This window comes from Serinus canaria, chromosome 4A, assembly GCF_022539315.1.
Source record: "Serinus canaria isolate serCan28SL12 chromosome 4A, serCan2020, whole genome shotgun sequence".
In the NCBI taxonomy this organism is placed as follows: Eukaryota; Metazoa; Chordata; class Aves; order Passeriformes; family Fringillidae; genus Serinus; species Serinus canaria.
The window spans coordinates 15,950,161-15,976,540 of NC_066318.1; the positions used below are offsets into that span (position 1 = coordinate 15,950,161).

Below are 26,380 nucleotides of genomic sequence, written 5' to 3' on the forward strand. Positions count from 1 at the left end.
CTCTCCAGGAGCTATAAATATTGTCACACAGGTGTAATTTTGCTGGATGCATGTGTCAGACTTGCTGTTCCACCAGAGCAAGTTCATCTATAACTGTAAGCCTTGACTAAGAGAAGTTGGCTTTCCCAGCAGGATAAATAGCAGGAGACGTGCCTCTAATTGCACATCAGCAGAGCTGATCCCTCAAGGATATTGCCTGGTACAGGAGAAAGGAGCAGGACGTTCTCAGGAGTCAAACTGCAGGGCCAGGTTGATCCAAACAAGGGATCACCTGGGCAGTGCTGCCAGGCACTGGAAATCTGGTGGAAGCTCAAACTCTCTCCCTAGTGAGCAGGGCACCCCTTTGGTGTTTTTTGCACTTTGCTGGATGCCAGCTGAGTGAGTTTGGCTTCAAGGTCCTGCTCCTTCCTATAAGGACAGCCATGCACATTCCTGGCCCTGGGGGAGGACAGCAAAGGCATCACTGGGACAGAAAACAAGAGACTCCCTCCAGCCCTTCCCTGGGAGAGGTTTCAAAGCAGTTAACAAGGGAGAGTGATGCCACCATCACTGTTTGACAGGGGAATTGAGGTGGGAGTGCCTTGGAGTGGCAAAGCCTGACAGATTTTGGTGGCTGAGCCTGAGGCTTGGTCCTGGCCCTGCAGTCTGTGCCCTTGCATCTTCCTTTCTGACACCCCCCTCAAAAGAGACCCTGGTGGTCCTGAGCAGCACCAAGAGGGAGAAGGGGAATCATCAGATGCTCCAGGACAGACATCCCATCCTGGTTGTGTTTATCTGCCATGCCAGAGGAGTCCTGCATGCTGTGGTCATCTGGGCAGCTCTAACCACATGAGCAGCTCCAGGATGTGCTGCCCAAGCCTCCCCTGGGCTTCACTCACTGGGGGAAGAAAAGATCTCTGTGCACAAGAGCTCCTGGCTCTGTGCAATAAAAGACATGACAAAGGGTCTCATATCCAACCCTCAGCCTCTGAGTGGGCTCCTCACCTCTGACAAAGCCTTAGGGGGAGGTATTTAAGGGGGACAGGAGCACCTGTAAGAGGAGATCCTACATTCCCCAATTCTTCAGAAGACAGCTAAACTGAAGGATGGTTTGAGTTTATTTTAAAAAATCCCAAGGCTCTCTTTTCTTCCAGAAGCTCATTCCCAAGAGTCTCATGATGCTGCTGCCATCCTGGCACCTGCCCAGCCCTGAATGAAAAAATAAATCCAATACTGTTTTAGTCACACAAAACTTGCTGAAGCTAATGGCTGTTTGCTGAATAAAGAAGTAGTGAAATGATTTAAAAGCTCTGAAATTTAGTCTCTTTTTTTTTTTTGGCTGTCTTATGCCAGCAGCTCCTGTAGTACTTTACAATCAGACAATGATCCAAAGTGTGGGGAGTGCGAGTTGTCTACTTGCAGGTCAGAGAGCTGGGAGCAAAACAGAGCCCTTAAGTCAAGTTGGGCTTTTCCCTTCATTTACCCCATCTGCCTTAATGTGAGATCACTGATGTGTGGAGACCTAAACCCCCAGGGCACTGGCAGGATTAGCTCATATTTGAGAACTGCTGCACAAAAGCAAGGCATTGTTTATCAATGTGGGCTGTAAAACTTGCTGACACCGTGTAGATTCACAGCCAGTTTAACTATGAAGAGATGAAATTCTGCCTGGTCCTCATAAACAGAGGTGAAAGTGCAGCATCTCAGCACACAGAATCCCCAGTGAAGCCTGTTATTAGTTAGGATTGGCTTGGAGATGGAGACAGAGAAAATAATTTTTTAAAACAAAGATTTCCACCTTGCCAAAAACAACTCAATACCTTTTTTGTGCATTTATCAGCAGCTTGTAATTTCATTTACAACCTATGGCTCCTGCAACCCTGGCTTCTCCAAATCACAGGTTTTAATTAGCTGTTTGTTGGGTTTTTTCCCTAATGATGTGCATCGATCACATAGATTTGGATTTTTTTTATTCCACGAAGTGGGAAAAAACAACCCCATTGTTGTCACAAGCAAGCTTGGTCTCATTAGATGTGTGAAATGGTTCTGCTCTAACATGCTGAACAAATTTAGATCTCTTCTCAAGCTGCTGGGGAATAGCAAATTCTCCCAGCCTAATGTTCCCATACCAACATTGGATACCTGATTCATACCCCATCACAGGTCAGGAAGAAAATTAAGCCAGGTGGCACATCAACCTCACAAACTATAGATCCCAACACATCTACCTCAGCACATAAAAGCAAAAAAATCAATGTGAATGATGAGGGAAAATCTACCTGTAAAAATGTCCAAGCTGAGGATCAGTGACCGTCCATAGGTAGGAAACAAGGAGAGCATGGAAAGCAGCAGGGCAGGTGTGGAAACCCAGGGCACAGGGAATATTTCTCTGTCTTCTCTGGGATGCCCTGACCCCCAGGGCAGCACTGACTCTGACCCTCATCCATGGAGAAAGTTTCCCAGACCTCAAGACAGACTGGAACCCACAAAAGTGTGAAATAGATTACAGAGAGCAGTGTGGGTGTGTCACTGGGTGAGAAATTGAGGTTTTGGGATTTTTAGTGTGTTGTGGATGGAAGCAAGGTGGAGGGCACAGGGTGTGGTCCTGGGTTTCTTCTTCATCCTTCTTCTTCCTCCTTCTCCATGGGTTTGGGTGGCATTTTGTAATTGGGCAGAAAAGTCCCATTGTGGGCTCTGTGGGATCAGTTCTTGGGTTAAAAGGGAAAATAATCCAGGTGTCAGCTCTTAATTGGATAGTTCAGTCTTAAAAGCCCTTGGAACAAGAGATTGTTGGGCATTTTGTGCCTTGCTGCAGAACTCACAGCAGTGAGACTGATTTACTGATAAGAAATAATAAACACCTGAGTCCCAACATGAACCCTCTCAAGTGCCTTCAGTCCAGACCCAGGGAAACCCACAATTGGTACCCCCACAGGTAGGACTCAAATCTACTAACAAGAGTCAGTGCATAAACCCTGCTGTGAGGCACCCAGAGGTCCCTGCATGTGCAGAAGGACCTGGATTCCCTGGAAGCAGAGGCAGACTCACCTCATGGTGTACAGGAGGGTGCCGTTGTCCACCAGGCGCAGCAGCTTGTTGGGGGTGGTCATGTTGTGGGCAACAGATTTCTTCCCGTTGTGGAAGAAGGTGTCAGGAGTCCAGATCTTACTGGCCAGCAGGTTGTTCAGGGGAAGGATTTTCATGGGACCATCAAACTTCAGCCTCTCATCTCTCCAGGACTGCCGGAAAAAGACATCAATGGTGTATTCCTTTGGGGAGAGAGGAGAGAAAAATAAGTTGTGTTTTACTCAGCTCAAGAGGCAGCAGCAAACTGGGTTTTGGCACACCTTGGGTGACACAAAGTGTGGTGCAATGAGCAGAAGGGGTTAATAGCAGTGCAGGGCAGATGGGATTCAGCACATTTTGGGTAATGACTTACCTAGGATGTCAAAATGTGCATGTCAGTGTTTCTGAGCACTGCAGAGAGGCTGCAGCACAGCCCCTATAGTGGCCAGAGCTGGGGTGGCCCTGCTGCACCACCACCTCTATGCAGAAGTTTCAGGGGAGAAAGGCCATTTTATGCAGCTACACAGGTATTTTAGAAGGCAAAAATAAAGATCCTGGAGATGGAGTCTGGCCAGGATGCTGGTAATTATATCTCTGCTCATAAAAAAAAAAAAAAAAAAGAAATAAACTTGCATGGCATTGCCTTAATGTTATTTTGTTCCCCAGGTCACCTTTAAAAAATCACTGAATCGAAGACTTTACTGGCATTACAAGATCCTGTGACTTTCTTTTGTCTTCTTTTTCTTGTTTTATTTCCATTTTCTTCTTCTTTTTTTTTTTTTTTTTTCTTTCTGCCAATGTAGAGACCCATTTCCTAGTCCAAATTCCAGCTGGGGCACTTAGAAGTCACCTATTTGAAACCCTGCAGCCAAGCCAGCTCCTCACTCAGTGAATGCAGATTCAGAAACCACTTTTAGAGACAGAGGGGTCTTTGGAAAACCTCTCTGTCCCAACTGTTCTTCCTCCCGCTGCTGCTGCAGACTCGTAATCTTTATTTACACATTCCTGGAGGCTGCAGGACCAACCAAACTTATCATTGTGAGTGATTTCTTTCCTGCAGCACTTCTCAGCAGCACTTAAAAACTGCTGTGCATCACTTTCCTATAGGACAGAGAAATTCCTACAGGTTTTGCAGCAGATGGCAGCTGAATGGAGGCATCTCTGTAAATAAATCCATCCCTGCTCCCTGGCCATGGAGACACCCCTGCTCAAATATGAACCTTCTGGATCTTAGCTGGGGAAGGAAAGAGAAATTCTGCATTCTCAAGGGCTCTGCCCTGTGCAAGGTATTTACCCGTTTATTTCTTGGGATAAACGCAAAGAAATGAGCCTGTGTGCAGTCCCAGGAGGTTTGGGAAAAGTCCTTAGCAGGAAAAGGGCTCTCTCATTCCCTGTTTCTATTTAAAAAGTGCCAGACAAAGAAGCAAAACATTTTTAATGACTTCCAAGGCCCTGCTTATCTTCTTTAATGCTTAGGAATCATTGCTGAAGCAAAGAGAAATCATGTTCAGAATGTTCCCCTCTTTTCTATGCTTCTCTTCATAAAACCATTATTCCCAACTCTCCCCTTCCAAGGAGCACACTTAGTTCTGTGTTATGCTTTTCTCTGCCTACAGAACTGACTGAAAACATCCAGACTGATTCTCTCCTCAGAGTCCATCCGCGAAACAAAAAAATCCCCTTCAATTTTTGTTTTCCTTTGAATAATTTCCCTGGGACTGAGGCAAAGCTGCAAGAGCTCAGTCCTGAGGACTGGGGTGCACCTCAGTGTCGCAATAGGACACAAAATAAAACAATGTGGGCACTGGAACTGCAAGGGAAGGAGAAGGGAAGTTTATTTTCTGACTTTAACATTTATAGACTTTTACAAGTGACAGTGGATTGGAGGATGAAAGTGCCACTTCTCCAATGATGCTGGACAAGCCAACAGTCCATGAAATTTCTCCTCCTCCAGAGAGGAATGTAAAAACAATAATTATTTACATCAAAGTGTGTGAGAAACTCCATTACAAGAGTGTAAACATCAGAAGGCTTAGAAGAACAGGGTGACACCTCAGGTGTGGACAGGCTCTGCTCTCCAAACCAAAAGAGAGGTTGGGAGTCCCTTGGAGCACTTCAGTGGAAAGGTCTCCACGTTCTCCTCTGTAGGAATGTGCTCCCTGTTGATGGAGTGACAAAACGATCCTTTGTCTTCATAAAAAGAAAAAAAGCCCAGAAAACTGAGGAAAGAAACTTCCTCAATTAGGTAAAAAGACACCTCATAGGACCTGGGGGACTTCACCTCAAACTTAAGGATAGCTAATTGGACAGAAACCAGAAAGTCCTACCTAAGCAATTTACTGGGAAAAAAAAAAGATAAAAAAGAAACTAATTGCTTCTGTGACGTGTTTTACAAGGAGCAAGAATGTCTTGCACCTGGCTCAGTTTCTCTCTGTAAAGAGCTCTGTTATTTTGCCTTTTATTAAAACTTTTTGTTTCCAACACCACCACAGAAGCCATCCTGCTGATTTTATTCCTTCTAAGGTAGCTGAGCTATCTTGGGTGTGAAATAGATCTCCAAGAGCTTGTGAGAGCTGGCTTGACGAGACCCCTATTTCACTCCTCCTCCTCCTCCTCCACGCTCTATGAGCAGCTGCTCTCCCTCTCCCCAAGGCAGCTTTACCTGCCTCTCCTCCATCACCGCTATTCCAATTCTGCAGTTCCGCAATTCCAGCTCCAGAGCGCCGGAGCTGTGGGAGGGGAGCAGCGCCGGGCAGATGCCAGCAGGAGGGAGGGATTTCCCTGCTCCTGAGATGAAAGGAAGCCCCAGAGCAGGCTCTCCCCCTTTCCCAAGGAGATGGGGTTTCTCTCCCTCACTTTTAGCAGCAGAGCTAAAACACATTCGCTATGCATTTGTAAAATACACGGAACGAAAGCACGCGGAGGGGAAATAATTTATTATTCCTTAACTGTCTTCCTAATTTTATATTCATTTTGTCAAATCACATTGCAGAGAATACCTTCCTCTTTTCAATACCTCATATTTTTTTTCTTCACAGTTCATTATACACACTCCCTTAATCAAATATGCTCCACCTTGGAAGTAATTATCAGATACTCCCCAAGGGCTACAAATGCTGAATATATAATGGGTCTCTGCTGTGGTAGGAAAGCAGGAGAGAGAGAGAGGGAGAACTCAGATGAGGTTCATAATCTTGATTACACTGACATCAACTTAATTTCGTACCCTGGAGGGAGTGGTCTTCCCAAAGCAACACGGGTTAGAGTGATGGAGTGAGCTACTCCATGAAACACAGAGATTTTATTCTCCCTCAGCTCCTCTGCTTGCCAGCACAGGATTGCTGTGGGACAGCTGGAGAGATGTTCAGGCCATGCCAGCCCAGAAAATTCAACCCTTGCAGCTCTGGAGGGGCTGTGAGAGCCACAGGATGCTGCTCCAGCTTGGCCTAGCTAGTGAGAACCTGCTCCCTGCCCCAAAACAGGCTCCCTCCCTGGCACAGACTGCCCATCACTGGCCTGGTCTCTGCCAGCACCAGGGCACCTCAGGGGCTGGGCATGCAGGAGGGGCTCAGTCCTCAATGCATAGCTGTCCTCACCTGGCATCCTGGAACTCCTGAGCAGCCACCCACAGCCAGCCCTTCTCTGGAATAGGAGCTGCTGTTGAGAAACCTCATAATTAATTATGCTCCACAGTCCTGTTTTAATTAGAAGACAAACTGTTGTGGGAATACAAGCCTAAATTCAGACCTCAGGCCTTTTCATTAATTATTTTCCATGAACATGTCAAAATAGGGCAGTCAGTCCATGCCTTTTCTGTTTTCTCTTTTGCCTCCCTCCAGTTCAGGCACTAAGGATGGTTTGATGGTGGATCATTGTCTCTGACACTGCCACCAAACCAGACCAGCTTCTGACATCCACCCCTCTTCCCAAGGATCACCTTCATTCCTCCAGTTATCAACTGGTTTCCAAAAGCCCAAGCACACCTGGGAAACAACTCCTGTCTACCCCTGGAACTGAGATACCACCAGCTCTTGTCACTTCAGGAAAACCCCACTTTTACCCATATTGTCCTGGGAGGAGGGGGGGACACATCCACAGCAGCTGAGGAGAAGCCACCTGTGAGACACCTACCATGTCTGTGTCCGAGACAGGGCCGAAACTCGTCACGTAAATGTCTGTCTTGACTTCAGTTACACTGTCTGGGACAAAAAGAAAAAAAAAAAAGGGAAAAAAGAGCAATTAGAGAGCTGAATTTCCTTGTGCAGGCAAGGCTTTGAGGTTTGTTATATAGTGTTTATTCCTGCTCTGCTGAACCCTCAGCACCGCGCTCTGTGCCCCAAACAAGGGCTGATTTTATCACTGGTAATTGGGCACATTCATCTCCAGTGCAGCTCTGCTGCTTCCCACGCTTACACTGAGGACAAATCTGTCCCACACGGCCAGACAATGCATATTTACAGAATCTGTGTGGCTGCATCATCCACACTCAGCTACAGATCCACATGTTTTCAATCCAGAGGTAAGCCCTGATGCTTTGAAACTCCTTTTTAATCTGAAATCCCTTTGTGTCTCCCAGCCAGATAAACAGCCTAGCAATGTTCCAGCAGTTTTAGGGAACCCTGGGTTTGTTACAGCTCCAGGCTTATCTGTATGTAAAAAGAATCAATATTCTGATTGCCTTTTACTGCCATCGTGCTCGCTGCTCTCCTAAGTGCCTCACTCTCACAAAGCTGCTGCTGCTGCTCACTTGTCACATGCTGCCCCTGCATCCCAAGCTGAGATTCCCTCATGGATGCTGAGCAGCAGCTTCACTTCCCCTGCAAAGCCACAGGGCCCCACTGCCTGCCCAGCTGCTAAAACCAGGGGCAATCTCAGCCACATGCCTTCAGATAACCTGGAGTGCTGAACACAGCCAGCAGCATGTGCACAGAAAGCTCTCCTTCCTTGGATTTTGGCTTGTTTCCTAATTGACACCTCTGCTGCCACCCTGCTTTGCAGGGGAATCAAGGCACAGTGATTTCCCAGATTTACAGTCTGATGCTCTGCCCACTGGGTTGTGCTCAAAACATGATGGATGAGCTGCTTTGAGTTCAGCACTCAGTTCCCATAAATCCTCCCCACTTTAGGGATAGATCATGCAGTTGTGTGGCACTAGCTGGCTCAGAGCTGCTCTCCTAATGAAAGAACCAATTTAAAGCAGCAGAGCAGAGTTCATGTTTTATGTACAGGACCGGACCCAATTTTGGCCATCCCAGCAGCCTTGCAAGTAGCCTGGATGGCCCATTGTTTAATTTAGTTATGGAAATCCTTCTGTCCCCTGAGAGTCATTTTGCAGTACTATGAAGCTTTAGGTTTGTGCTTCAAAGTTTTACATCCCAAATAAGATAATGCATTCTGGCAGGGTTTTCTCCTTAATGGCTGAAATATACGTATACATGTCTTTAGTTATTATGGCTGAGAAGCTTTTGATGCAGCCCGTGGCTGATATCATTGTGCTAGAGAAGTAACCCTTGATCTCATCTTGATGCACTATAAAGAAGGTTAAAGAGAAATATGTACGTGGTACACTTTGTGAAACACCCAGAAATCCAAACAGAACGAGCCCCTTCTGTGAGGCTGAACCACTCAGGGTATTCTCAGCCTCCCTCCAAACAGGTCCCAGATGAGGCACAGAGCAGAGAACATCGAGTGGTGTGAGGCTCCTTCTGCTACCCCGTGTGGCAAGAGAAAGCTCATTTTGTCTTGGAGAAAACACAAAACTCTCCCTCCCCTCCCCTCCCCTCCCCTCCCCTCCCCTCCCCTCCCCTCCCCTCCCCTCCCCTCCCCTCCCCTCCCCTCCCTCCCCTCCCTCCCCGGCATTCATTCTACACCCAAGGGTGGCAGATCAGGAGCTGTGGCCATCCATGGCCAGGGAAGGCAGTCCCTGGGAGGTGCAGGATGAGCTGTGCCCTGCTCAGAGGGACAGGGGGTTGCAGCTCCACACTTCTCTTCACAGAGGAAAGCCAGGCACAATTCTTCCCAAGAATATTTCTGGGTTTCACATTCTCTGAACCTCAGAGAAAGGAAAAACAATTCTTATCTCATTTGCTCTGCCTGTGTTTGTGCCAAAGTAGAATGCAATATGGAGATCACCCAGAGTGATGGGGTTTTGTTTCCTTGGCCTGTCAGGGCCAGGTGTGTGTGTGTGTGTGTCAGGACTGTTGGGTGACAGTCATGAGATTCTGTGCAGTGTGTGCAGGGTTGAGTGCTTGGCAGATCCAGTTTAGATGTATAGAATAATATAGAATGATAAAGTAATTAATTAGCCCTCTGATAAGATGGAGTCAGATGCATCATTCTCTCCCCTTGTCGGGGTTGCCAGCAATTTCAGTAGGGAGTCACAGAAGGGTTTGTGCTTTCCAGCATGCTCTGTGGGGTCCAAGCCCAGGGGAGGGGATTCAGGAACCCAAGAGAAGACAAAAAGGCAGAATTCACTTTGGACACCTTTTGATATGATCCTGCAATCCTTAAATAAGCTTTTACGTCCTCATCATGCTGTAACCTGGCTGACACAGAGCTCCAGAAACCTCTTCCTGACCCTTCAATCTACTGGTAAATCCAATCAAAGACAATGGCATTAGGAAACTTCAGTAATCTATTAATAACTTATTAATATTAATAACTAATTATGACCCATGTCTGAAGAGAATCCCCCATTTCCAGCCTGCAGATTTACCCCCTGGCAAGGCCATGCAGCACCCAGAGAAGGGACAAGCTGGGGCTTCACCACTGGCTCAGTGATGTCCCTCAGCTCTGAGAAAAATGAGCTTCCTGCACCTCTCATGGCAAAAGGCAGACTGAACCCTCCCTGTTAATAAGTGCTCCTAAGGGCAGGATTTGGCTGGGATCCGGAGGGATTTCTGAAATTAAATCATTGCTACGCAGGCAGGGATTTCAGCAGAGCTGGGAAATCCAGAGATAAGTAAAACACCAGCAGAACAGAGCAAGCTCCAGCCTCAGAGATTCACTTTCCTTGTGATCCCACAGCCCAAGAGCACCTGCACTGCTCCCAGCTCTGTGACCGTGAGACCTCCACCTGCAGAGAAACCAGCAGCTGCCCCAGCAGCCTCCTCCCTCCTTACCCTCACACTGACCCACCCAGAGCCTGAATGAGATGAAACTGCATCTCTTTATCAGCAAGAGAAAGCTGAGAGAAAAGCATCTCCTGCCTCTGCTTAGAGACATGGCAGGGAAATTCTTATTTTCTGCTCAAGCCATAGATGTGCTCACGCTGTATCTTGGCTGTCTTGCACACTTCTCACCAAAGATTTAACAATTAAGGACATTATAGGGGGGGTAGGCACTTTCCCTAGAACTGCTGCAGAACACAAAATGGCATTTTTCATTTCCTAGCAGCATCCTTCCCTGTAATTCAATTTTTTCACAGGCACGAGTCGAGCTTTCAAGGCTGGTGGGGTGGCAGGTGGATGCTGCCAGTCCTGTTTACAACCAGGGAAACAAAAATGCAAGGGCTGGGTTCAGATAGGAAGCTGGAGCAGAGCAAGGAGCAGAGCCCAGGTCTGGCTGCCCTAAGGATCGGCACAACACTGCCCAACAGAGCCCTTGGTGGGCTGCCCAAGCCCCTTCCAGCCACCCTGCCGAGCTGCTGCACCAGGAATGCAAAAAAAGGACCCTGGAGCCAACATGAAACTGGAAAAGGAAGAGATTTCAGGTTCAGCATTTGACCTGAATTTACAGATCCAAGTGGCATGCCATGTTCCCAAGCCATTTGTTGAGGATGATTCCCTTGTCTGGGGGCTTTGCCCATTCATAGGCTCAGCTTATTGCCAAGCTTCAGCACAACCATGTTCCTGGGAAGAATGTGGAGCAAGTGTGAGAGCAGAACAAGGCTCTGCAGGTCAGCCAGGGCTGCCCCTTCCCCACAGGTACAGAGCCTGCTCCTGCCTTGCTCCCAGCTGTAGAAATCCCCCACAGCTGGGCAGATCTGCAATGCAAATGGCAAACCAAACCACCCTTCCCACAGTGTTACCATGGCACTTACTACACCTGCCTGCTTTTTGAGAGCTACCCCTCTCCTCCAGGAATCTGCTCCCCCAGCTCTGGCAGCTTTTGTACCCCCCAACCCCCTCCCAGCCCCGAGGGGAGGGACAGCTCCAGCCCCTACAGCCCCTCACCAGCAGGTCTGTCACCTCCCTGGGTGTGCACAAGGTGCAAACCAGCAGCAGCTGGTGCTGAGGTGTTTCAGGCTTCCCATTTCCCCTGCGTCCCCGTCCCAGCCCTCCCCATCTCCCTGCCCCTGTTCCAAGGCAGACAACCCCTTTCCCCTGCAATTCCCCCTCTAAGTGCTCCTGACTCCGGGGCCCGGGAGGAGATAGCTAGCTATTATTTACAAAATGACGGAGTGCTATTTTTACTTGCTTCTTGGAAGCACGGGGAGCAGCGGCGGGGCTGGAACACGAATTACACCGCCTCGCTGCCTCTGCCCTCCCCGGCTGCAGAACTGCGAGTGAGCCTGGGAGGGGGGCACGGGGGGGGCTGAGCGGGCTCGTGTTAAACCTCCCCTGCACTCATCCAGCGCTGTTTATTCAGGAATCACCCCTGACCGCCCGGCTCGGCCGGCTGTGTGTCAGCTGCGGAGGTTTGGGGCTTCGCTGAGCGCGGTTGGGCAGGCGGGGGGTCCTGGAGGCTGTGCCTGCACTGGGATGCTGTGCCTGCACTGGGGTGCTGTGCCTGCACTGGGGTGCTGTGCCTGCACTGGGGTGCTCTGCCTGCACCGGGGTGCTGTGCCTGCACCGGGGTGCTGTGCAGGCAGCCAGGGTGCTCTGCCTGCACCGTGCAGCCGTGCCTGCACTGGGGATGCTCTGCCTGCACCGGGGTGCTGTGCAGGCAGCCAGGGTGCTGTGCCTGCACCGGGGTGCTGTGCCTGCACCGTGCAGCCGTGCCTGCAGCCGTGCAGGCGGGCGCTGGGGGCTCCCGAGTGATGCGTGCTGTGACAAACAGGGGCGAAGCCGCTGCGGCTCCGTGCAGGGGATTCCTGGATGCTGCGCTGACGTCACGGAGGCTGCACAGCCCCGGCTGCGATCAGCCGGGGGATGGGGAGCTCCAGCTCCAGGCAGCTCCAGGGCTGTGAGGGGACCTGAGGGAGCTGGGAGGTGACAAACCCGTCTGCACTGTTGTTTCTGTGCGGGATGGTGTGGCTGAGAATAGAAGGGTTTTCTGCAGCCAGGGGTATAAACCATCAATCCCCTCCAAGCCAGCTCCTGGAGGGAGGTGTTTCTGCTCTGGGCTCCAATGTCCCATCTCCAGCTGTGGTCACGTCCTAAGAAGGGCAGTACCAAGCTGATAATGCCTCTTAACTCCCTCCTAGACAATGCCATTTATCCTTAGCTCAAGAATTTCTGAGGTCCCCTTATTCAGTGTCCCCTTATTCCATATCCCCCAAAATCCACACTAAACCCTTGGGGAAGGATCCCCACCAGCCTGTGCTGAGAGCAGTGGCACCATGAAGAGAGGAGCTGCAGCCTTGCTCTCTTCCACATCACACAACCCACAGGGACACCAGGGTGACACCCAGAACCACCAGGGCGGTGTTTCCCAGCTAATTCAGCATCTCTGTGAAGGGAAACACAAGAAGTCAGCTGGTACTACCCACTTCCACCTCACAGCTTCCCCCAACTCCTTGCCATAGTAATTAACAAGCAGCAGAAGGTAATTTTTTCAGCTGCACACAGAAGCTCTTTGTGTGTTTCATTCTTCGCCTTCTCAGCCTCCCACTGGGGGAATTTAATTTTCCTTCCACTTTTAGCCTCTGCAACAGAAGAGGTTTCCATGACCTTTGCTACAAGCTCCCCGAGCCCACTGGAGCTGAGCTGAGCCACAGCCCTGGGCAGCCCTTACCTTCAGAGGTGTCACTACAGCCTCAGCCAGAAACTCCACCCTGGTCACTCCTCTCCCTTTGACCCCCATCACACCAGGGCTGCCTTTCCCAGCCCCCACCTGGGGCTTTTCAGGGGGTTTAGAACCTCTGGTGCTGCCTTGTTTTGGGAAGTGGGAGCTGAACGGTGTCTCCTTGCAGGATGAGGGGCCCTAAAGAAGGGAGGGACATTTCTGCGTGGTGTGGCATGTGGCACCTTCTGTGTCACCTGGCACTTGGGAATGCCAGGCCAGTGCTGGGAGAGGACAAGGAGGCACAAGCAGAGAGGTAGGTGCCCAAGAGGAGAGGGTGACCTCTCTCCACAGCCTAAAGCGGCAGAAATGGAGGCATCTACATCACCAAGCACACACCATGAAGCCCTGACGTGGCCTTCTCTGCTGCTCTCCTGCTGTGGGGGCAGCAAGACTCCCCCATAAACATCAGAGTTGCTTTTCTTGCAATTTTTTTTTTTTTCTGAGGGAGCTCAGAAATAGCAGCAGAGAAGGAAATATTGCAGTGAACATCACTGCAGTGCTGTTGATGCCTCCTGGGCTTGTCCAGCCCAGCCAGGGGATAAAGCTGACTCCAAGGACATTGACAGAGCTCCTGCCACACAAAAGGCCACACAGCGGTGTGAGCTATTGCTAATGTCATGACCACAAACATCCCTACTGTGCCTGGAGTGCTGCCACACCAGGTATCCTGGGAGCAGAGGCTCTGCTGGGGTCAGGAGGGAAAGGCTGGGGAACAGAGGGGGCAAAAAGCCACAAGAATCTCCTGGAATTCCCTGCAGCCTCTGGGAAAGGGAGAGCAGAGGTGCAGGCAGGTCTCAGGACAAGCCCTTCTCTCTCCTCAGCTGGGCATGACTTGAGGGATCTCAGACAACACAGACAGAGGTCATGAGCAACCTCTTCAAACTCCCAGTCCCAAAGTAAAAACACTTTTTTTCAGACACTGCTTGGCTGTTGCAGCACCCCAGCAACCTTGAATATGAAATTACTTGCTCAGAAGTGAAAGCCAAGTCTCCTATCACAGACATTCACCCCTGTCTGGCAGCTCAGCCCAGGCACCTTTCCCAAAAGTGGACAGCAGTGTGTACATGTTCTTCTTCTGAAAAGAAGCAGCAAGAACATACACAGAATGTCTCAGTCCTGTCAGTGCCAAGTGGCAGCCAGCAGGGCCAAGAGTGTCACCAGGGGGCTGGCAGGTGGCCCAGTCCTTCAGAGGCCAGACAGAGCTAACAGCACCATTTAATTCCCTGAGCTACCTGAAACACCCACATCTCCAGGAAAGCTCATTGGGCAGAAGCATCACAACACAGGTGAGACCCTGCTGTCCCCACAGGTAATCCCACAGGTAGTTCTGCCCACACCCACCTCACCACCTCTGATGGCACCTCCCTCTCTCTAGGGAGCACAGAGATGAGGATGAGGAGGGTCCATGGATGAAGGCTGGTGACCTGGGACAGAGTGGTTAAGGATGACAGGATGCTCATCTACTGCAAAGTGGGGTCAGCCAAGGACAGAGCACTGGGAAATCTGTACTCTGCAGAATAAACCACATAGTAAGGGAAGAAACAATATAAATTTCTGAAACAAATGTCTTATCTCAGCAAAAGCAGGGGTGAGTAAGAGCCTGCAGGGGATTGCCAACAAGACCTTTGGGTTGGATCCTTATCTAGCTCTGCCATGTCACAGACAATTTGTCTCACATGGTTTTGCCCAGCTATTTGCTTGATCCCAGAGTAACTGGGTCTGTGTAACAGCTCTGACACCCTCAGTTATGCTTCCAGTGACTTCTGCAGGGTTATGATCAAAAGGACATCGCATTTAGATGGGAACAAGGCTATCTGCTCCTTGCCAGGAAAACATCAAGCCTGTTTCCCCAATCCTGGGGTGCCCAGGCTTTTTTTCAGCCGCTGCTGCTGCTCCAATCCCCTGGCACTGCCAGCATTTGCTGTACAGCCAGTTCCCAAGTTGCTGCTCTGTGAGCCATGGTGATTAATTACTACCTTCTCTCTGGTGTGATGGCACATCAGTGTCTACAATTGTGTGTCCTCCAGCCAGACTAGAGAGAAATCATCCAATCTGTAAACACAGCGACCCATGTGGTGTCACTTCCAGCTGTGCTTCTCTCCTCTCTCCCCTCAACCTGGATATTTCAGGGAGAACGAGGAATTCAAAAGAATTCCAGGGGCTGTCTCAAGAGACAGCCAACAACAAAGCCACTCACATGTGATGAGAGAGATCAGCATGGTCTGCAATTACATGTGCTCAATTCTTCAGCCCAGATGAAGTGAGATGATGCCTGTCAAAGCCTCAGAAAGACAGCCTGCCCTGGCTCCCTTTCTTAGCAGGGCCACGGGGAGCTGAGGCAGGGAATAGATTGATTCCCTGTCTCACACCACATGCTGCAGATGCAGAGTTCTCACATGGCTGCAACCAATGTCCTCTGCAGGAAGGAGCTGCAGGACCATGAAGTGACCCAGTTACCACTTGAGTGTGGCTTGTCTGGGATTTATGGCACACTCTCAGGCAGAGATGGATGTCTGATTGCTGGGCACAAACTCCTGGGTTGTATAGAGAAGATCAGCTTGGTTTTTAGAAGAGAAATCCCTCAGGAGTCTGCAAATGGTCTGTACATGTGCCTGTGGCTCCAACCCAGGGCTGAGCTCTCTCCACACCTACACAACTCCATCACCAACAGAGCTGGGATCAAGGCACAGCTACTGCCTAAAGCAGAGCTCTCAGACACACTTGGCTCCTCAGCACAGTGCTGAGAGGCACAGAGGGCATCTGCTGTCCCTGCTGGGTGAGAAACTGCACTGCCTCCCCAGCCCTTCCGTGGGGTAGCAGCACAGGTGCCCCAGCTTTCTGCTCTGACCTCGCTGCACTGCCCCTTTGTCTCAACACACACTGGCTGAGGGGACTCCAGGCATACCTGGCACGCCCAGGTGGTGCTGCAGAAGGTGCTACAGGGATTTCACACCCTCCCATGCTGGTGAAAGGCATTTTCTCACACTTGTCAAGAGTGTGGGGTGCAGGTTACAGCTCTATCCAGCAGAGCAGCCTTACCAGCAGAGGAGCCAACAAACCCTGCTTCCCTCAGATCAGCTTTTCCTCCCTGATTTTCTGATGCCTAACACCAGTTGATCCCACCTAGTTGCCTCTTTCAGCTTTGGGTCTTTTTCCACTCAGCTTCATAATTCCACAAATCTTGGAGGGACTCCAAATCTCAGAGTTATCCACCTTTTCTGTCAGGCTTTGCTCAGATCAGCCACAGCTCTAAAGCTTATGGAAGACAAAAGGCAGCAAGATGAGTGTGATAAGCCTTGCACCATTAGAAGCCCTGGCTAAACACCTAGCACAAGGCTCCACAGAATGTGATTTAATTTAGCTTGCCCCCCTTTTATCCACGTGCACATATTTTTATCACCACATTAAGATACAGATCCAGGGCTTAGACTCAGGATGTGGTGCAAGATCTTGATAAACAACCACTCCAGCAGGGACAGAAGAAAGAGTCAGAAACAGCAACTGCTGGAGGGTGTGCAGCCATGGAGGCTTTATACACACCCCTCATTCTCACACATACAGACTACAAACAGAGCCTACAAATTAGCTGTGCTATTTTTGCCACAGACAGAACTAAGACAGAATGAACAAAGCTACTGTTGTTACTATTTTAAGGACTCAGGACACCCTCAGATGCCAGGAAGACAGAGGAGGAATATGTATGTATGAGCATGCTTTTAGAGGTTCTGCAGTGCTCCCAGACCCTGTGGTAATGGAAGGGAGATGCCACAAGAACATGTTTGTTATATATTATAAATACAATGGGAAAATGTGTGAATATAAATCAGCATGCATAATTTAACATACTCAGTATTAAAGGCTGGCCTTGATGGCTAAGCCAGCGGCACTTGGGAAAGGGAATCCCTGCTGGTCCCTGTGGACAGGGGAAGAGCAGCCAGACAAGGCCGTGGTGCCAGCTGGTACATCCAGCTGTGCCCTGAGGAAACCAAAGCCAGGAGAATTCTGCTGCAGGAGCAGTAACAGGAGGGCAAAAATGCTGGGCTGCTACCTCAGCATTGGGCAAACCCCCTCCACGTTACCTGCAAAGCACCTGTGCTCTGCTTTGAGCCTGCCTTGATGACCTTGTTCAGGTAATTCTCCCCTTCAGGGATCAGGGACAGGGCTCTTGCTGGCCATGCCACAGGATCTTGGTGAACAGAACCCTCAGAGAAAGACTGCAGCAGGTTCAGCACCTCAGTGCTGTGCCTGAGGTTGCAAACACAGGAGAGATGAGGCACCAAAACAAAGCATTGCTGTCTCCTTCCACACATGAACAACTCAGCTGGGAAAACCACTTATTAGACCAGGCTTATCCACAACCTACATGAACCCCGTGTGCCTCTGAAGCTTCTTCCTCAGGCAGAGTGGCCCTGGCAGGTTTTTGCTCCCTCCCTTTCCTAAAAACACTGAGCCTTTAGGTAACTCATTATCAGCAAGTCTTTCTTTAACAGAAATCACCACCCCCCAACAGGCCACAGTTGCTTTGAGAGGAGTTACAAAATCTTCAGATCGGTGCCAGTAACATCCTTGGAGTTTGTAAAGCAATTACTGAGCTCTGCAATTCATCAGGCAGATCCCCAGGAAAAAGATAAGCACGAAGGTGCAATACAAAACTGCTGCTGCCAACCTGATAATCATTGATAGACAACAGAGAAAACAGCTGCAAAGATTGGAAAGCAAGGAAGCAAACAGGAGAATGCAAGAAAAAACAGAGAATCATTAAGCTTGGAAAAGATCTGTAAGATCAAGTCCAGCTCTCAACCCAGCACCAAAGCCATGTCCACCATTAAGCCATGCCCTCAATTGTCAGATCTATGTGAGTTTTGAATATTTCCAGGAATGGTGATTCCACCACTTCACTGGGCAGCCTGTTTACAACCCTTTAAGTAAAGAACTTTTCCCTAATAATCCAGCCAGAACCTCCCTTGACTCAAGTTGGGGCCATTTCCTCTCACCCTGGCACTGGTTGCCTGGGAGAAGGGACTGATCCCCACCTGTCTGCCCCCTCCTCTCAGGGAGCTGTAGAGAGCCATAAAATCACCCCTGAGTCTCCTTTTCTCCAGGCTGAGCCCCCACAGCCCCTCCTGGTGTTCCAGACCCTTCCCCAGCTCCATTCCCTTCCCTGGACATGCTCCAGCTCCTCTTGCCATGAGGGCCCCCAAACCAGTCTCACTCAAACCAAATCTGCATTAAAAGTGTGTTGTTTCAGAGGGAGAAGGAAGAAAAGAGATGTCTCAGTGCATCAGGTTTGCAGGCTGAGCTCTGGGCTCCAGCCCCACCACTGCTGCTCTGCACCGTGGCCCTGAGCATGCACTGAAGGCAGCTCTGCTGTGCCTCAGTTTCCCCACCTGCCTTCCAGCCTTGGTGCTGCCTGCCTGTGCCTCAGGCTGTATCTCATTCCAGCCTCTGCAGGCTGAGCACTGCCAGAACACGTGATGGGCTGTAGTGGGCAAAAAATGGAAATAAAAAAACAGAAGAAGAAAGTGACTCCTGGGGCTTGCTGTACAGCTCAGAGGAAGGGCCCATTTAATTTTCAAGCCTGTCCCCTGAGGCCAACACCAGGTACTGAGACAAGATACAGGAGTACCATAGCAGGGAGCAAAGCTGTAATTTGCACTCTGGCTCCTTATCCATTAGCTCCTGGCTGGCATTTCCTTCAGCAGAGAACTCAATCAGCTCCTCAGACAGTGTGCCTCTGGTGATGCTTCTGGCATCCTTCACCTCCACTCCCAGGGCACTGCAGACAAACATTTTCCCTTCTCCACGCACCCCAGCGTGGTCTGTGTGGCAGAGCCCAGCTCTGCACAGAGCTGTCTGTCCCCTGTCATGCACAGGTCACTGAGTTGCATGGCCAGTGCTTATTTATTGCAGCAATGCCAATAGAGTGTGCAAATAAACTCATTTAATTCACACTGCCCTGCACTGGTCAATTTAGCATTTCCCCTGGGCTCACCCTGTGCCACCTCTGCCACACACTGAGAAAGGCACTGGGAATAAAAGAAAAAGGAAAGAAAAAAATTACACTTTAGTTTGCCAGGTGCAAATAACTCCTTCTGGATTTGCTGCCCCAGACTTGCAGGGAAAATGGAGTCTCCAAAGCACAGGATAAACCCCCAAACACTCTCTGTGCTCCCCCAGGACATCCCCTCTCACCTGCCTTCCCCTGCTTCCCAGGAAAAGTCTTGGCTGCCCAGTGGGGCCAGCAAGCTCTGGCAGCAGTGGATTCATGCCCACGTGGCAAGATGGGCTTAGTTGTGCATTCAGGCTGCTGTTTTATCCCCGGGTGAGCAAAACAATTCAGAAGAAATTCCATTTTGGCTCTAAATCTCCCCCTGCCCAGCACTGTTCAGACACCAGCATTGCCTGTCCCAAGGACAGGAAGGCTTTTTTATCACAGTTACTCACAAAAATTCAACAACTGATAGGGAATTGTCAGTCCTGCCCACTACATGAATTATGATATGCTGCATGGTACTCTGATACTCCCATCAGAGACAGGCAGAGGGCAGATGCCTCCAGATGTATGTAATTTTTAATTTCCTTTGCTGGGGAAAATGTTTTCTTGTTTTAGTGATGTATGTTCAAAGCGTTCCAGTTCCCATGGCAACTCTCTGCTTCCACAGGAGATGTCATTTTTCATGCCATCCCTTCAGAATTCGACATCTCCTCACAGAAGTTTTGAAGAAATGTCTCTCTTAAATATATATTTATTAGAGACAGTGCCCGAGAGTGTGTTTTATTGACACGTTTCTTAGGTGACTCAGCCTACAGAGGAGAAAGCTGTCTCCAGAAATATGCTGCCTGCCAATCTGCCTTTCCTCAGCTTCTGTTTTCAACCAGAACTCTCCCTCTCTTTTTCTGCCATGCAGTTATTTGCCAGCACCTACTCCCTTTTATTTTTTTTAATTCCTTTCTGTACCCATCACTCTTGTCCATGCCCAGCATCTGCTCCCCCCTGTTTTTTTCCTTTAATTCCTTTCTGTTCCCATCACTCTTGTCCATGCCCAGCTTCCCAGCAAAGCAAGCACAGCAGGGGAGTGCCCAACTGTGTCAGAAGTGTCTGTGCCTATTCCCTGCTGCCACATTTGCATGTAGAGAAAACCCCAAAGTGCTGCAGAACTGCATGAGCCTCCTTGTGCTGGAGGTGCAGCAGCAGGAGCACCTGGCGCTCCCTGCCCCTGGATGCTTTCCCTGTGCCATCTGACTGGAGCCCTTTGGGTGCCATGTGCCCCTTGGGAAGGGCTGAGGGCATTGAGGTGCTCATCCTGCTCCCCAGAGCTGCATGGGGCTGCCATCCTGGCTGGGGAAAGGATTTGTGCCCCAGGTTTATCTGGTCCCACTTGGGCAGCAGTTTCAGCGGCTCACGGTGTTGTGGTGCCTCTTGCTAGGATGGAGCCACCTCCCTGCCCAACTCCAGCCTTCCCTGTCCCACCAAGGCCCGCCCCTAACCATCACCCCAAACCCTGCACCCCTTGCTCTGCAAGCCCTGCAGAGAACAGGAGCTGTAATATCCCTCCCACAGCTGCTCCCAGAGGTTTTTCACCAGACCCCAGCAGAGTTTCCATTCCAGGCTGCAAGGAGCTCCCAGCTCTGCTGCCCTCTGGGACAGGGGAGCCCCCAGGCCCTGCAAGGCTGCTCAGGTGCCCTCAGTGAGCAGGATCCCATCCCAGGAACCCTCACTTGGCCCACGATCAGCATCTCCCAGCCACTCCTCAGAAAGAGGCGGCAGCAGCGCCGCGAGTATCCCGGCGGGACACCGCGCTGGAGAGCCTTAATAGAGCTGTAACCTTACAGCTCCAAATTGCCTTCCTGCAGGAGACAAATCCGAGCCAGGAAATTGGTAGGAGCTGAGCAGATCTGGAGGCTGATGGAGCTAATCCCAGACATGTTTAAATGCAAAGGCCCAGGGAGCCTCGCTCAAAGCCGGCGCAAGCACTGGAGCTCGCTGCTGGGTTTAATTCTCAGGTGCAGCCTGCTCCGAGGGGTGGGAAAAGCAGGGAAAATCAGGGAAAATCAGAACACTGGGAGCAAACATCACAAGCCAGCTTCAAGGTCAGAACCTCAGCAAAACCGTGCACCAGTCAAACAGCAGCTCCTGTTCACCCCATTTTAGAAACCACATGGATAAACATTGCTGTGGTCCCTTGGAGGAGTTTAGAAACCTTTTCTTAGCCCAGCCTGGAGCAGGGACACACCGGCTCAGGGGACACTTCTTGCTGACTCCAGACTTCACATTAATTGTCCCGTCCCACCAGCCATTAATCAAACGTCTTCCACTTGCATTTTTATTGAAAATCAATTTAATAAAGTAGGTGGGAGTCCGCACGCTTCCATAACATCAGATAAATATTCATGGGCGCTTACACTGCTTTAGCTAAATGAGTTTTTTAAATTTAACTGGTGCAATTTCCTTGTTCCTTAATATATGGCTTGGCTTGCCCTTGTTCAGGAACAGAGATGAGGTGGGACTGGCTCACTCACAGGCACACCAAGGAAAACTCCTCAGCTCTGGAGCCAGCACCTTTGGGCAAGGATTATGTCATCAGTAATTGGAAATACCACTGCTGGGGTCAGCATCACCCAGAGCAAATCCCCAGAGCTGAGGTGGAATTCCAAAGGGCCACTTGGAGTTGAAAACTCATTTTCCACCACTGAGAGCATGGCCCCCATTTTTTCCTCAGCAGGTGTGCCCTTTGATTTCCACTTTTCCCTCCCTGTTTAAGGAGCCATTGTGCTCCAGCAGCTAAAGCTAATGAAAATCCTTGGAAAATGCACCCCCCTGATGGTTACTAAAGGAGGTTAAAAGGCTTCCAGCTACCAAAACACACCAGGCACCAGGGAAAGAACAGAAACACACCCACTCGGAATTTGAGAGTCCTTGGAGAAGGGATGAGCACCACGATCAGCATCACTGAGACAATCTCCACCTGCAGCCCTGGGGAGGGCAGGTCAACCCCAAGCAAGGCTCCTTGCTGCAGCCCTCCTTCCCAAAGGCAGTTGTCAGAGCCAGATGGAAAAAAGAAAAAGCCTGACACATTAATCAAATTTAGGAGACGGGCAGGACTCAAACAGTCCCTATCAGTGAGAGATTTCACAGCATCCAACAGCTCTTTGTTAAGTGGAGCAGTGAGGAGCTGCAGCTCCCAAAAAGCAGCAATGCAGGGCAATTCAGCCACTGCCAGGATTCTTGTCATGTTATCCCAGTGATAGATCCTTCTCTTGAAAGGCAGTGCTTCAGAAATCCAGCACACCATCACTTTGCCTTTGTTATTCATGCAAACTGACTTGTTTTCATCCTTACAGCCCCGACCTAATTCCCCGTGCACACGCTCCTACAGCGGCTCAGAGCCCACGACAGGATTTGCTTTCTCGGCGCTTTGGTGACATGAAGGTTGTGACTGGCCCTGCAGACAGGCACAGAGAGCCTGAGCCCTGGCACAGGGCACGGAGAGCCCTCCCAGAGTCACATTTCCCGTGCTCCAGCTCTAGGGTGTGGGTGGGTGTGAGCACAAACGGGATCCATCAAGTGCTACCATCGTGGTTTTCCCTTTATCCCCAGCAGCTACAGATGCAGCAGAGTTGGGCAATCCTCACTTTGTGATGTCACCAGAGGCTCATGGCTCAGATCCTCCCAAAACACAGCAGGGCCAGCTCTCCTGCAAGCCTCCCAGAGCACTGATTTCCCTGATTTCCCTGCTATTAAGACAGCAGCCCTGCCCTGGAGAGATCAGCCTCGCTGGAGACAAACTGCCTGTCAGCAAACAGCACTAAATACAGGGTATCATACTCCACAGATGGTGGCATGCTTTTAGAGTTTTCTCTCTTGGATGCAGGTCACACCACTAATGTCATCTCCAAACACCGAAATCCTACATGTGAAAAGGTAAAGCTTAATTGCCTTGAACAGCAACTCTTGTATTGACTCCAACATAAGGCCCATAAATATTAATACAGCTATATTTAGCCCCTTTCAATTATACATACAAAATTGAACATCTTTCTGGGAACAAATCAGTCCAGATAGGGCTTGGATTTTTTTCCTTTTCCCTTTTTAATGCGTTCTGCATCAAAGTAATAATAATTCCAATTGAGCCAAAGCTTTAAAAAACCCAAAACAACAAAACCAGTGGATGGAGGCAAAGTCTTAAAGATATTTTTCTGGCTCAACCAACTCACTGGACAGGTGTTCAAAGGCACTTGCACACTCCTAAACTCAGCTCTGCCCCACCTGGTTCCCATTTATTTGTTGACTCAGTCCTTTTGTTGGAGGGCAGCAAATGGGCCCAAGAGAAAGTATGTCCCTAGAATGACACCCAGGAGGGCTGCTGGGACAGGGATGCTCCAGGGAGGTCCCATCCAAGCATGGCCATGCCCACACAAAGCCTTCTGCAGTTAAGGACCTTCTCCTTTGTATAAAAATCACATCCTCTTTACTGATTTGCAGATTAATTATACATTGCTTCCTTTGCCAAAGTGGACTTAATGGTATTGACAGGACATGACAAAGAGGAGCTATCAGAAAGCTTCTCTCATAACCATGGCCAGATTGATTAGGGAAGAAGAAAGGAGATTTCCTGCTTTTGTTTTTTAACCCTTCCTCATGAAAGCAGACAAGGCCCTTTGCTAGGAAAAGGTGTTTTCACTCTCAGGCAAGACCAGGTGCATCTCTCTGAAGGAAAGAGCTCTCATCTTTCATGCACAGAGCCTGGAATTCAATTCCCACATGTGCACAGACCTTTCACAGAAAACACAAGTTGAGGGGCGGAAAAACCCCACAGAATTTGCATTTTTTGCAGGATAGGGGCCACAGCTGGCTAAAGTGACATCTACATGATGAGATAAGAACTCAGATGAGTAAGAATGATACAGGATAGGAAAAAAAAACTGATCTGGCCTGTATGGACACAGAAATTCCTTAAGAAGAGCTCTGAAGGATGCAGCAAGGCCTGTGCAGAGCCTTTGGCTGTGCTTTGGGGGGGTTTGTTATGGTCCTCAGACCCTTTCCTCAGCAAAGCTTCTTGTATCACAACAGATCTTTCCAAACCAGAGCTGTCTGAAATGGCTTTTGCCATGTCAAAACAGCATCCTGGCTTTTCAGACACAATTTATTTCGCTCCAGTCACGAGTTGTTCCTCCACTGACTCAGCCTGAACTTTGTCATCAATAGGATTTTCCAGCAGGTTGGGAGAGGGGAAAAAAAAAAATCATATGCTTCTTCTATGCCTGTTGTTCTCAGCACTTTGGTTCGAATTATATCCTTCCAGAAGGTAAAGAGAACGGGGTGTCCTTTCCTCACAATGCAAATTGCAGATTAAAATCCTTCTCCAGGCTATACTCCGTGCCTATAATTGTCAGTACTCCACAAGAACTCTTTTTTTCTTTTTAATAATCATTAGCTGCACATCCTTCAGAGGCAGATTTTTAAAGTTCAGTTACAAGTTAGCAGACAAAGAAATATTACAGGAAATTCCTGCCCCACCAGGTGAGAGTATTCCCACTTACTGCAACAGGGTATTTCCCTCTGACTTCTAATAATCTTTGCTTAAGGGACCCTGCACAGTTTAGCCTCACAGCCTTGCAGCACTCCCCAAAGACCCGTGCATCCTTCACCCTCACAAACACTCCAGTATTTTTGTTTAATCAAACAGTAACCTTTAAATAAATGGAACAGCATGAAGAAGCTAACAGGTCTCAAGCAGCAGCATTAATCCCCCCTCCACAGGGGGCTCAGATAGATGTGATTTGATTGCTTCTTCCAGGTGGATCAGGGCTGAAATTCACCACCACACAATCAATGACTTTGCCTCATCAGACATAAACAATACAGAGGTATATTACTACATGAACTGCTGCAAATATTTTATCCTCTAGCTCAACAAATAAAATAGCTGCTGTTTCCTCAGTATTTGACCAGTTGTTTCACCACCAGCTTCCCAGAACAAACCAATTAAAGTTGTTTTTAAACTCCATAACATCCAATAAAACAATCTTATTTCTCAATCCATATCAAAGCCCCATTATAAATCCTTTACATGGGCCTGAACGAATGGAAATTCTAATAAAGGAGAAGCTGCCATAGTCCAACAGATCAATAAAGACATCCTCACAAGCAGTTTATAGCCATCTATAACATCATCTACTAATGTTCTTAAACCCATCTAACACATGTTCAACATGCTGAAACATCAGCTATCGCCTTCCAGAGTCATTATAAACAAACACCATCATCCCATCTCTGACACAGGCACGGCTCCCCCTCGGGCAGGGAGCAGCTGCCCGACGCTCACCCTGCTTCACTGCAGGTGGCTGAGCCAGCACTGCAGCTCTGGAATACTCCAGTACATATTACTGGGGCAAAAAGCCCCTCCAGGGGGCTTTCCTTTCATAGAAATATTTCCTGCCCCCTGGGGAAAATCTTCTTGCCTACATGTGTGGGTGCAGGGCAGGGGGAGCAGCTCCTGGCTGGAAACACACAGCCAGGGAAGGCACCAGCTAAAAGAGCACCCACAGGAGCAGGAGAAACACTACTTCTCACAAATCACAGCCCCACAGCCTAGAGGCTTGGCTGGGCTAAAAAAAGGCACCCACAGGAGCAGGGGAAACACTTCTCCTTCTCACAAATCACAGCCTCAAGCCCAGGGGCTTGGCTGGGCTGCTCTGGAGAGCCCAGGAGTGTGCACACAATGCTGGTGATGGACATTGGCCACATGACTGCCCCTGCAGAGGGTGGCAGGCACAGACCTGGCATGGTGACCCCCTCACAGCTCTGCCAGATGCCTCCAAAGCACCAGTGCTGACCCAAAGCCAGGTGTTTCACACCAAAAGCAATCAATCTCCTTCCACAGTGGATTCCTGAGCCCTCCCTGGTTCCTGTGACACCCCTGAAGCTTTGATACAGGCTTGTTGCCCTCAGCACATTCATAACTTATTTAAGAGAAGACTTGCACCCTTAGGCACAGCTGTCAGGGCCGTGCTCCTCGCCTGCCTTCTGATGTGTGCAAGGCTTTTCACACACAGCTGTGCACCAGGGGTTTCAACAGCAACACCACCAGGAATTCTGGGCCAGAGAGGAGAGCACCAGGGCTCTGCAAATCCACAGCAAAGCTGCCTTTGGAGAGCTGCCCTCGAGGGGAAAACAACCTTTCTTTAATTTGTTCACAGACAGATCTTGACTTCAGAAGTTAGACGAGCAGAGCAGGGTCCCCATTGCCCAGGAAGGTAAACAGAAGGAAATGCTGTTCAGGCAATGCCTCAGCTTCAAATTAAAACTCATCAAGGAAGCTCAGACAGAGACAAAAATCTGAGATAAGACATGGATTTTGGTTTTTTTTTTCCTAAGAAATGATCA

General features: G+C 49.4%; 1 protein-coding gene across 2 annotated transcripts in view; it reads right to left on the reverse strand.

Moving 5' to 3' along the window:
- The window catches only part of LOC103824243 (gamma-aminobutyric acid receptor subunit alpha-3), a 78,186-nt gene that overhangs the window by 30,824 nt on the left and 20,982 nt on the right, over positions 1–26,380 (reverse strand). For both annotated transcript variants that reach the window (XM_050974498.1, XM_030228876.2), the window contains exons 4-5: positions 7,177–7,244; positions 3,028–3,248 (exon numbers count right to left, since the gene is read on the reverse strand). In XM_050974498.1, coding sequence (XP_050830455.1) covers positions 3,028–3,248; positions 7,177–7,244 — 289 coding nt within the window. The remainder of the gene's footprint in view (positions 1–3,027; positions 3,249–7,176; positions 7,245–26,380) is intronic.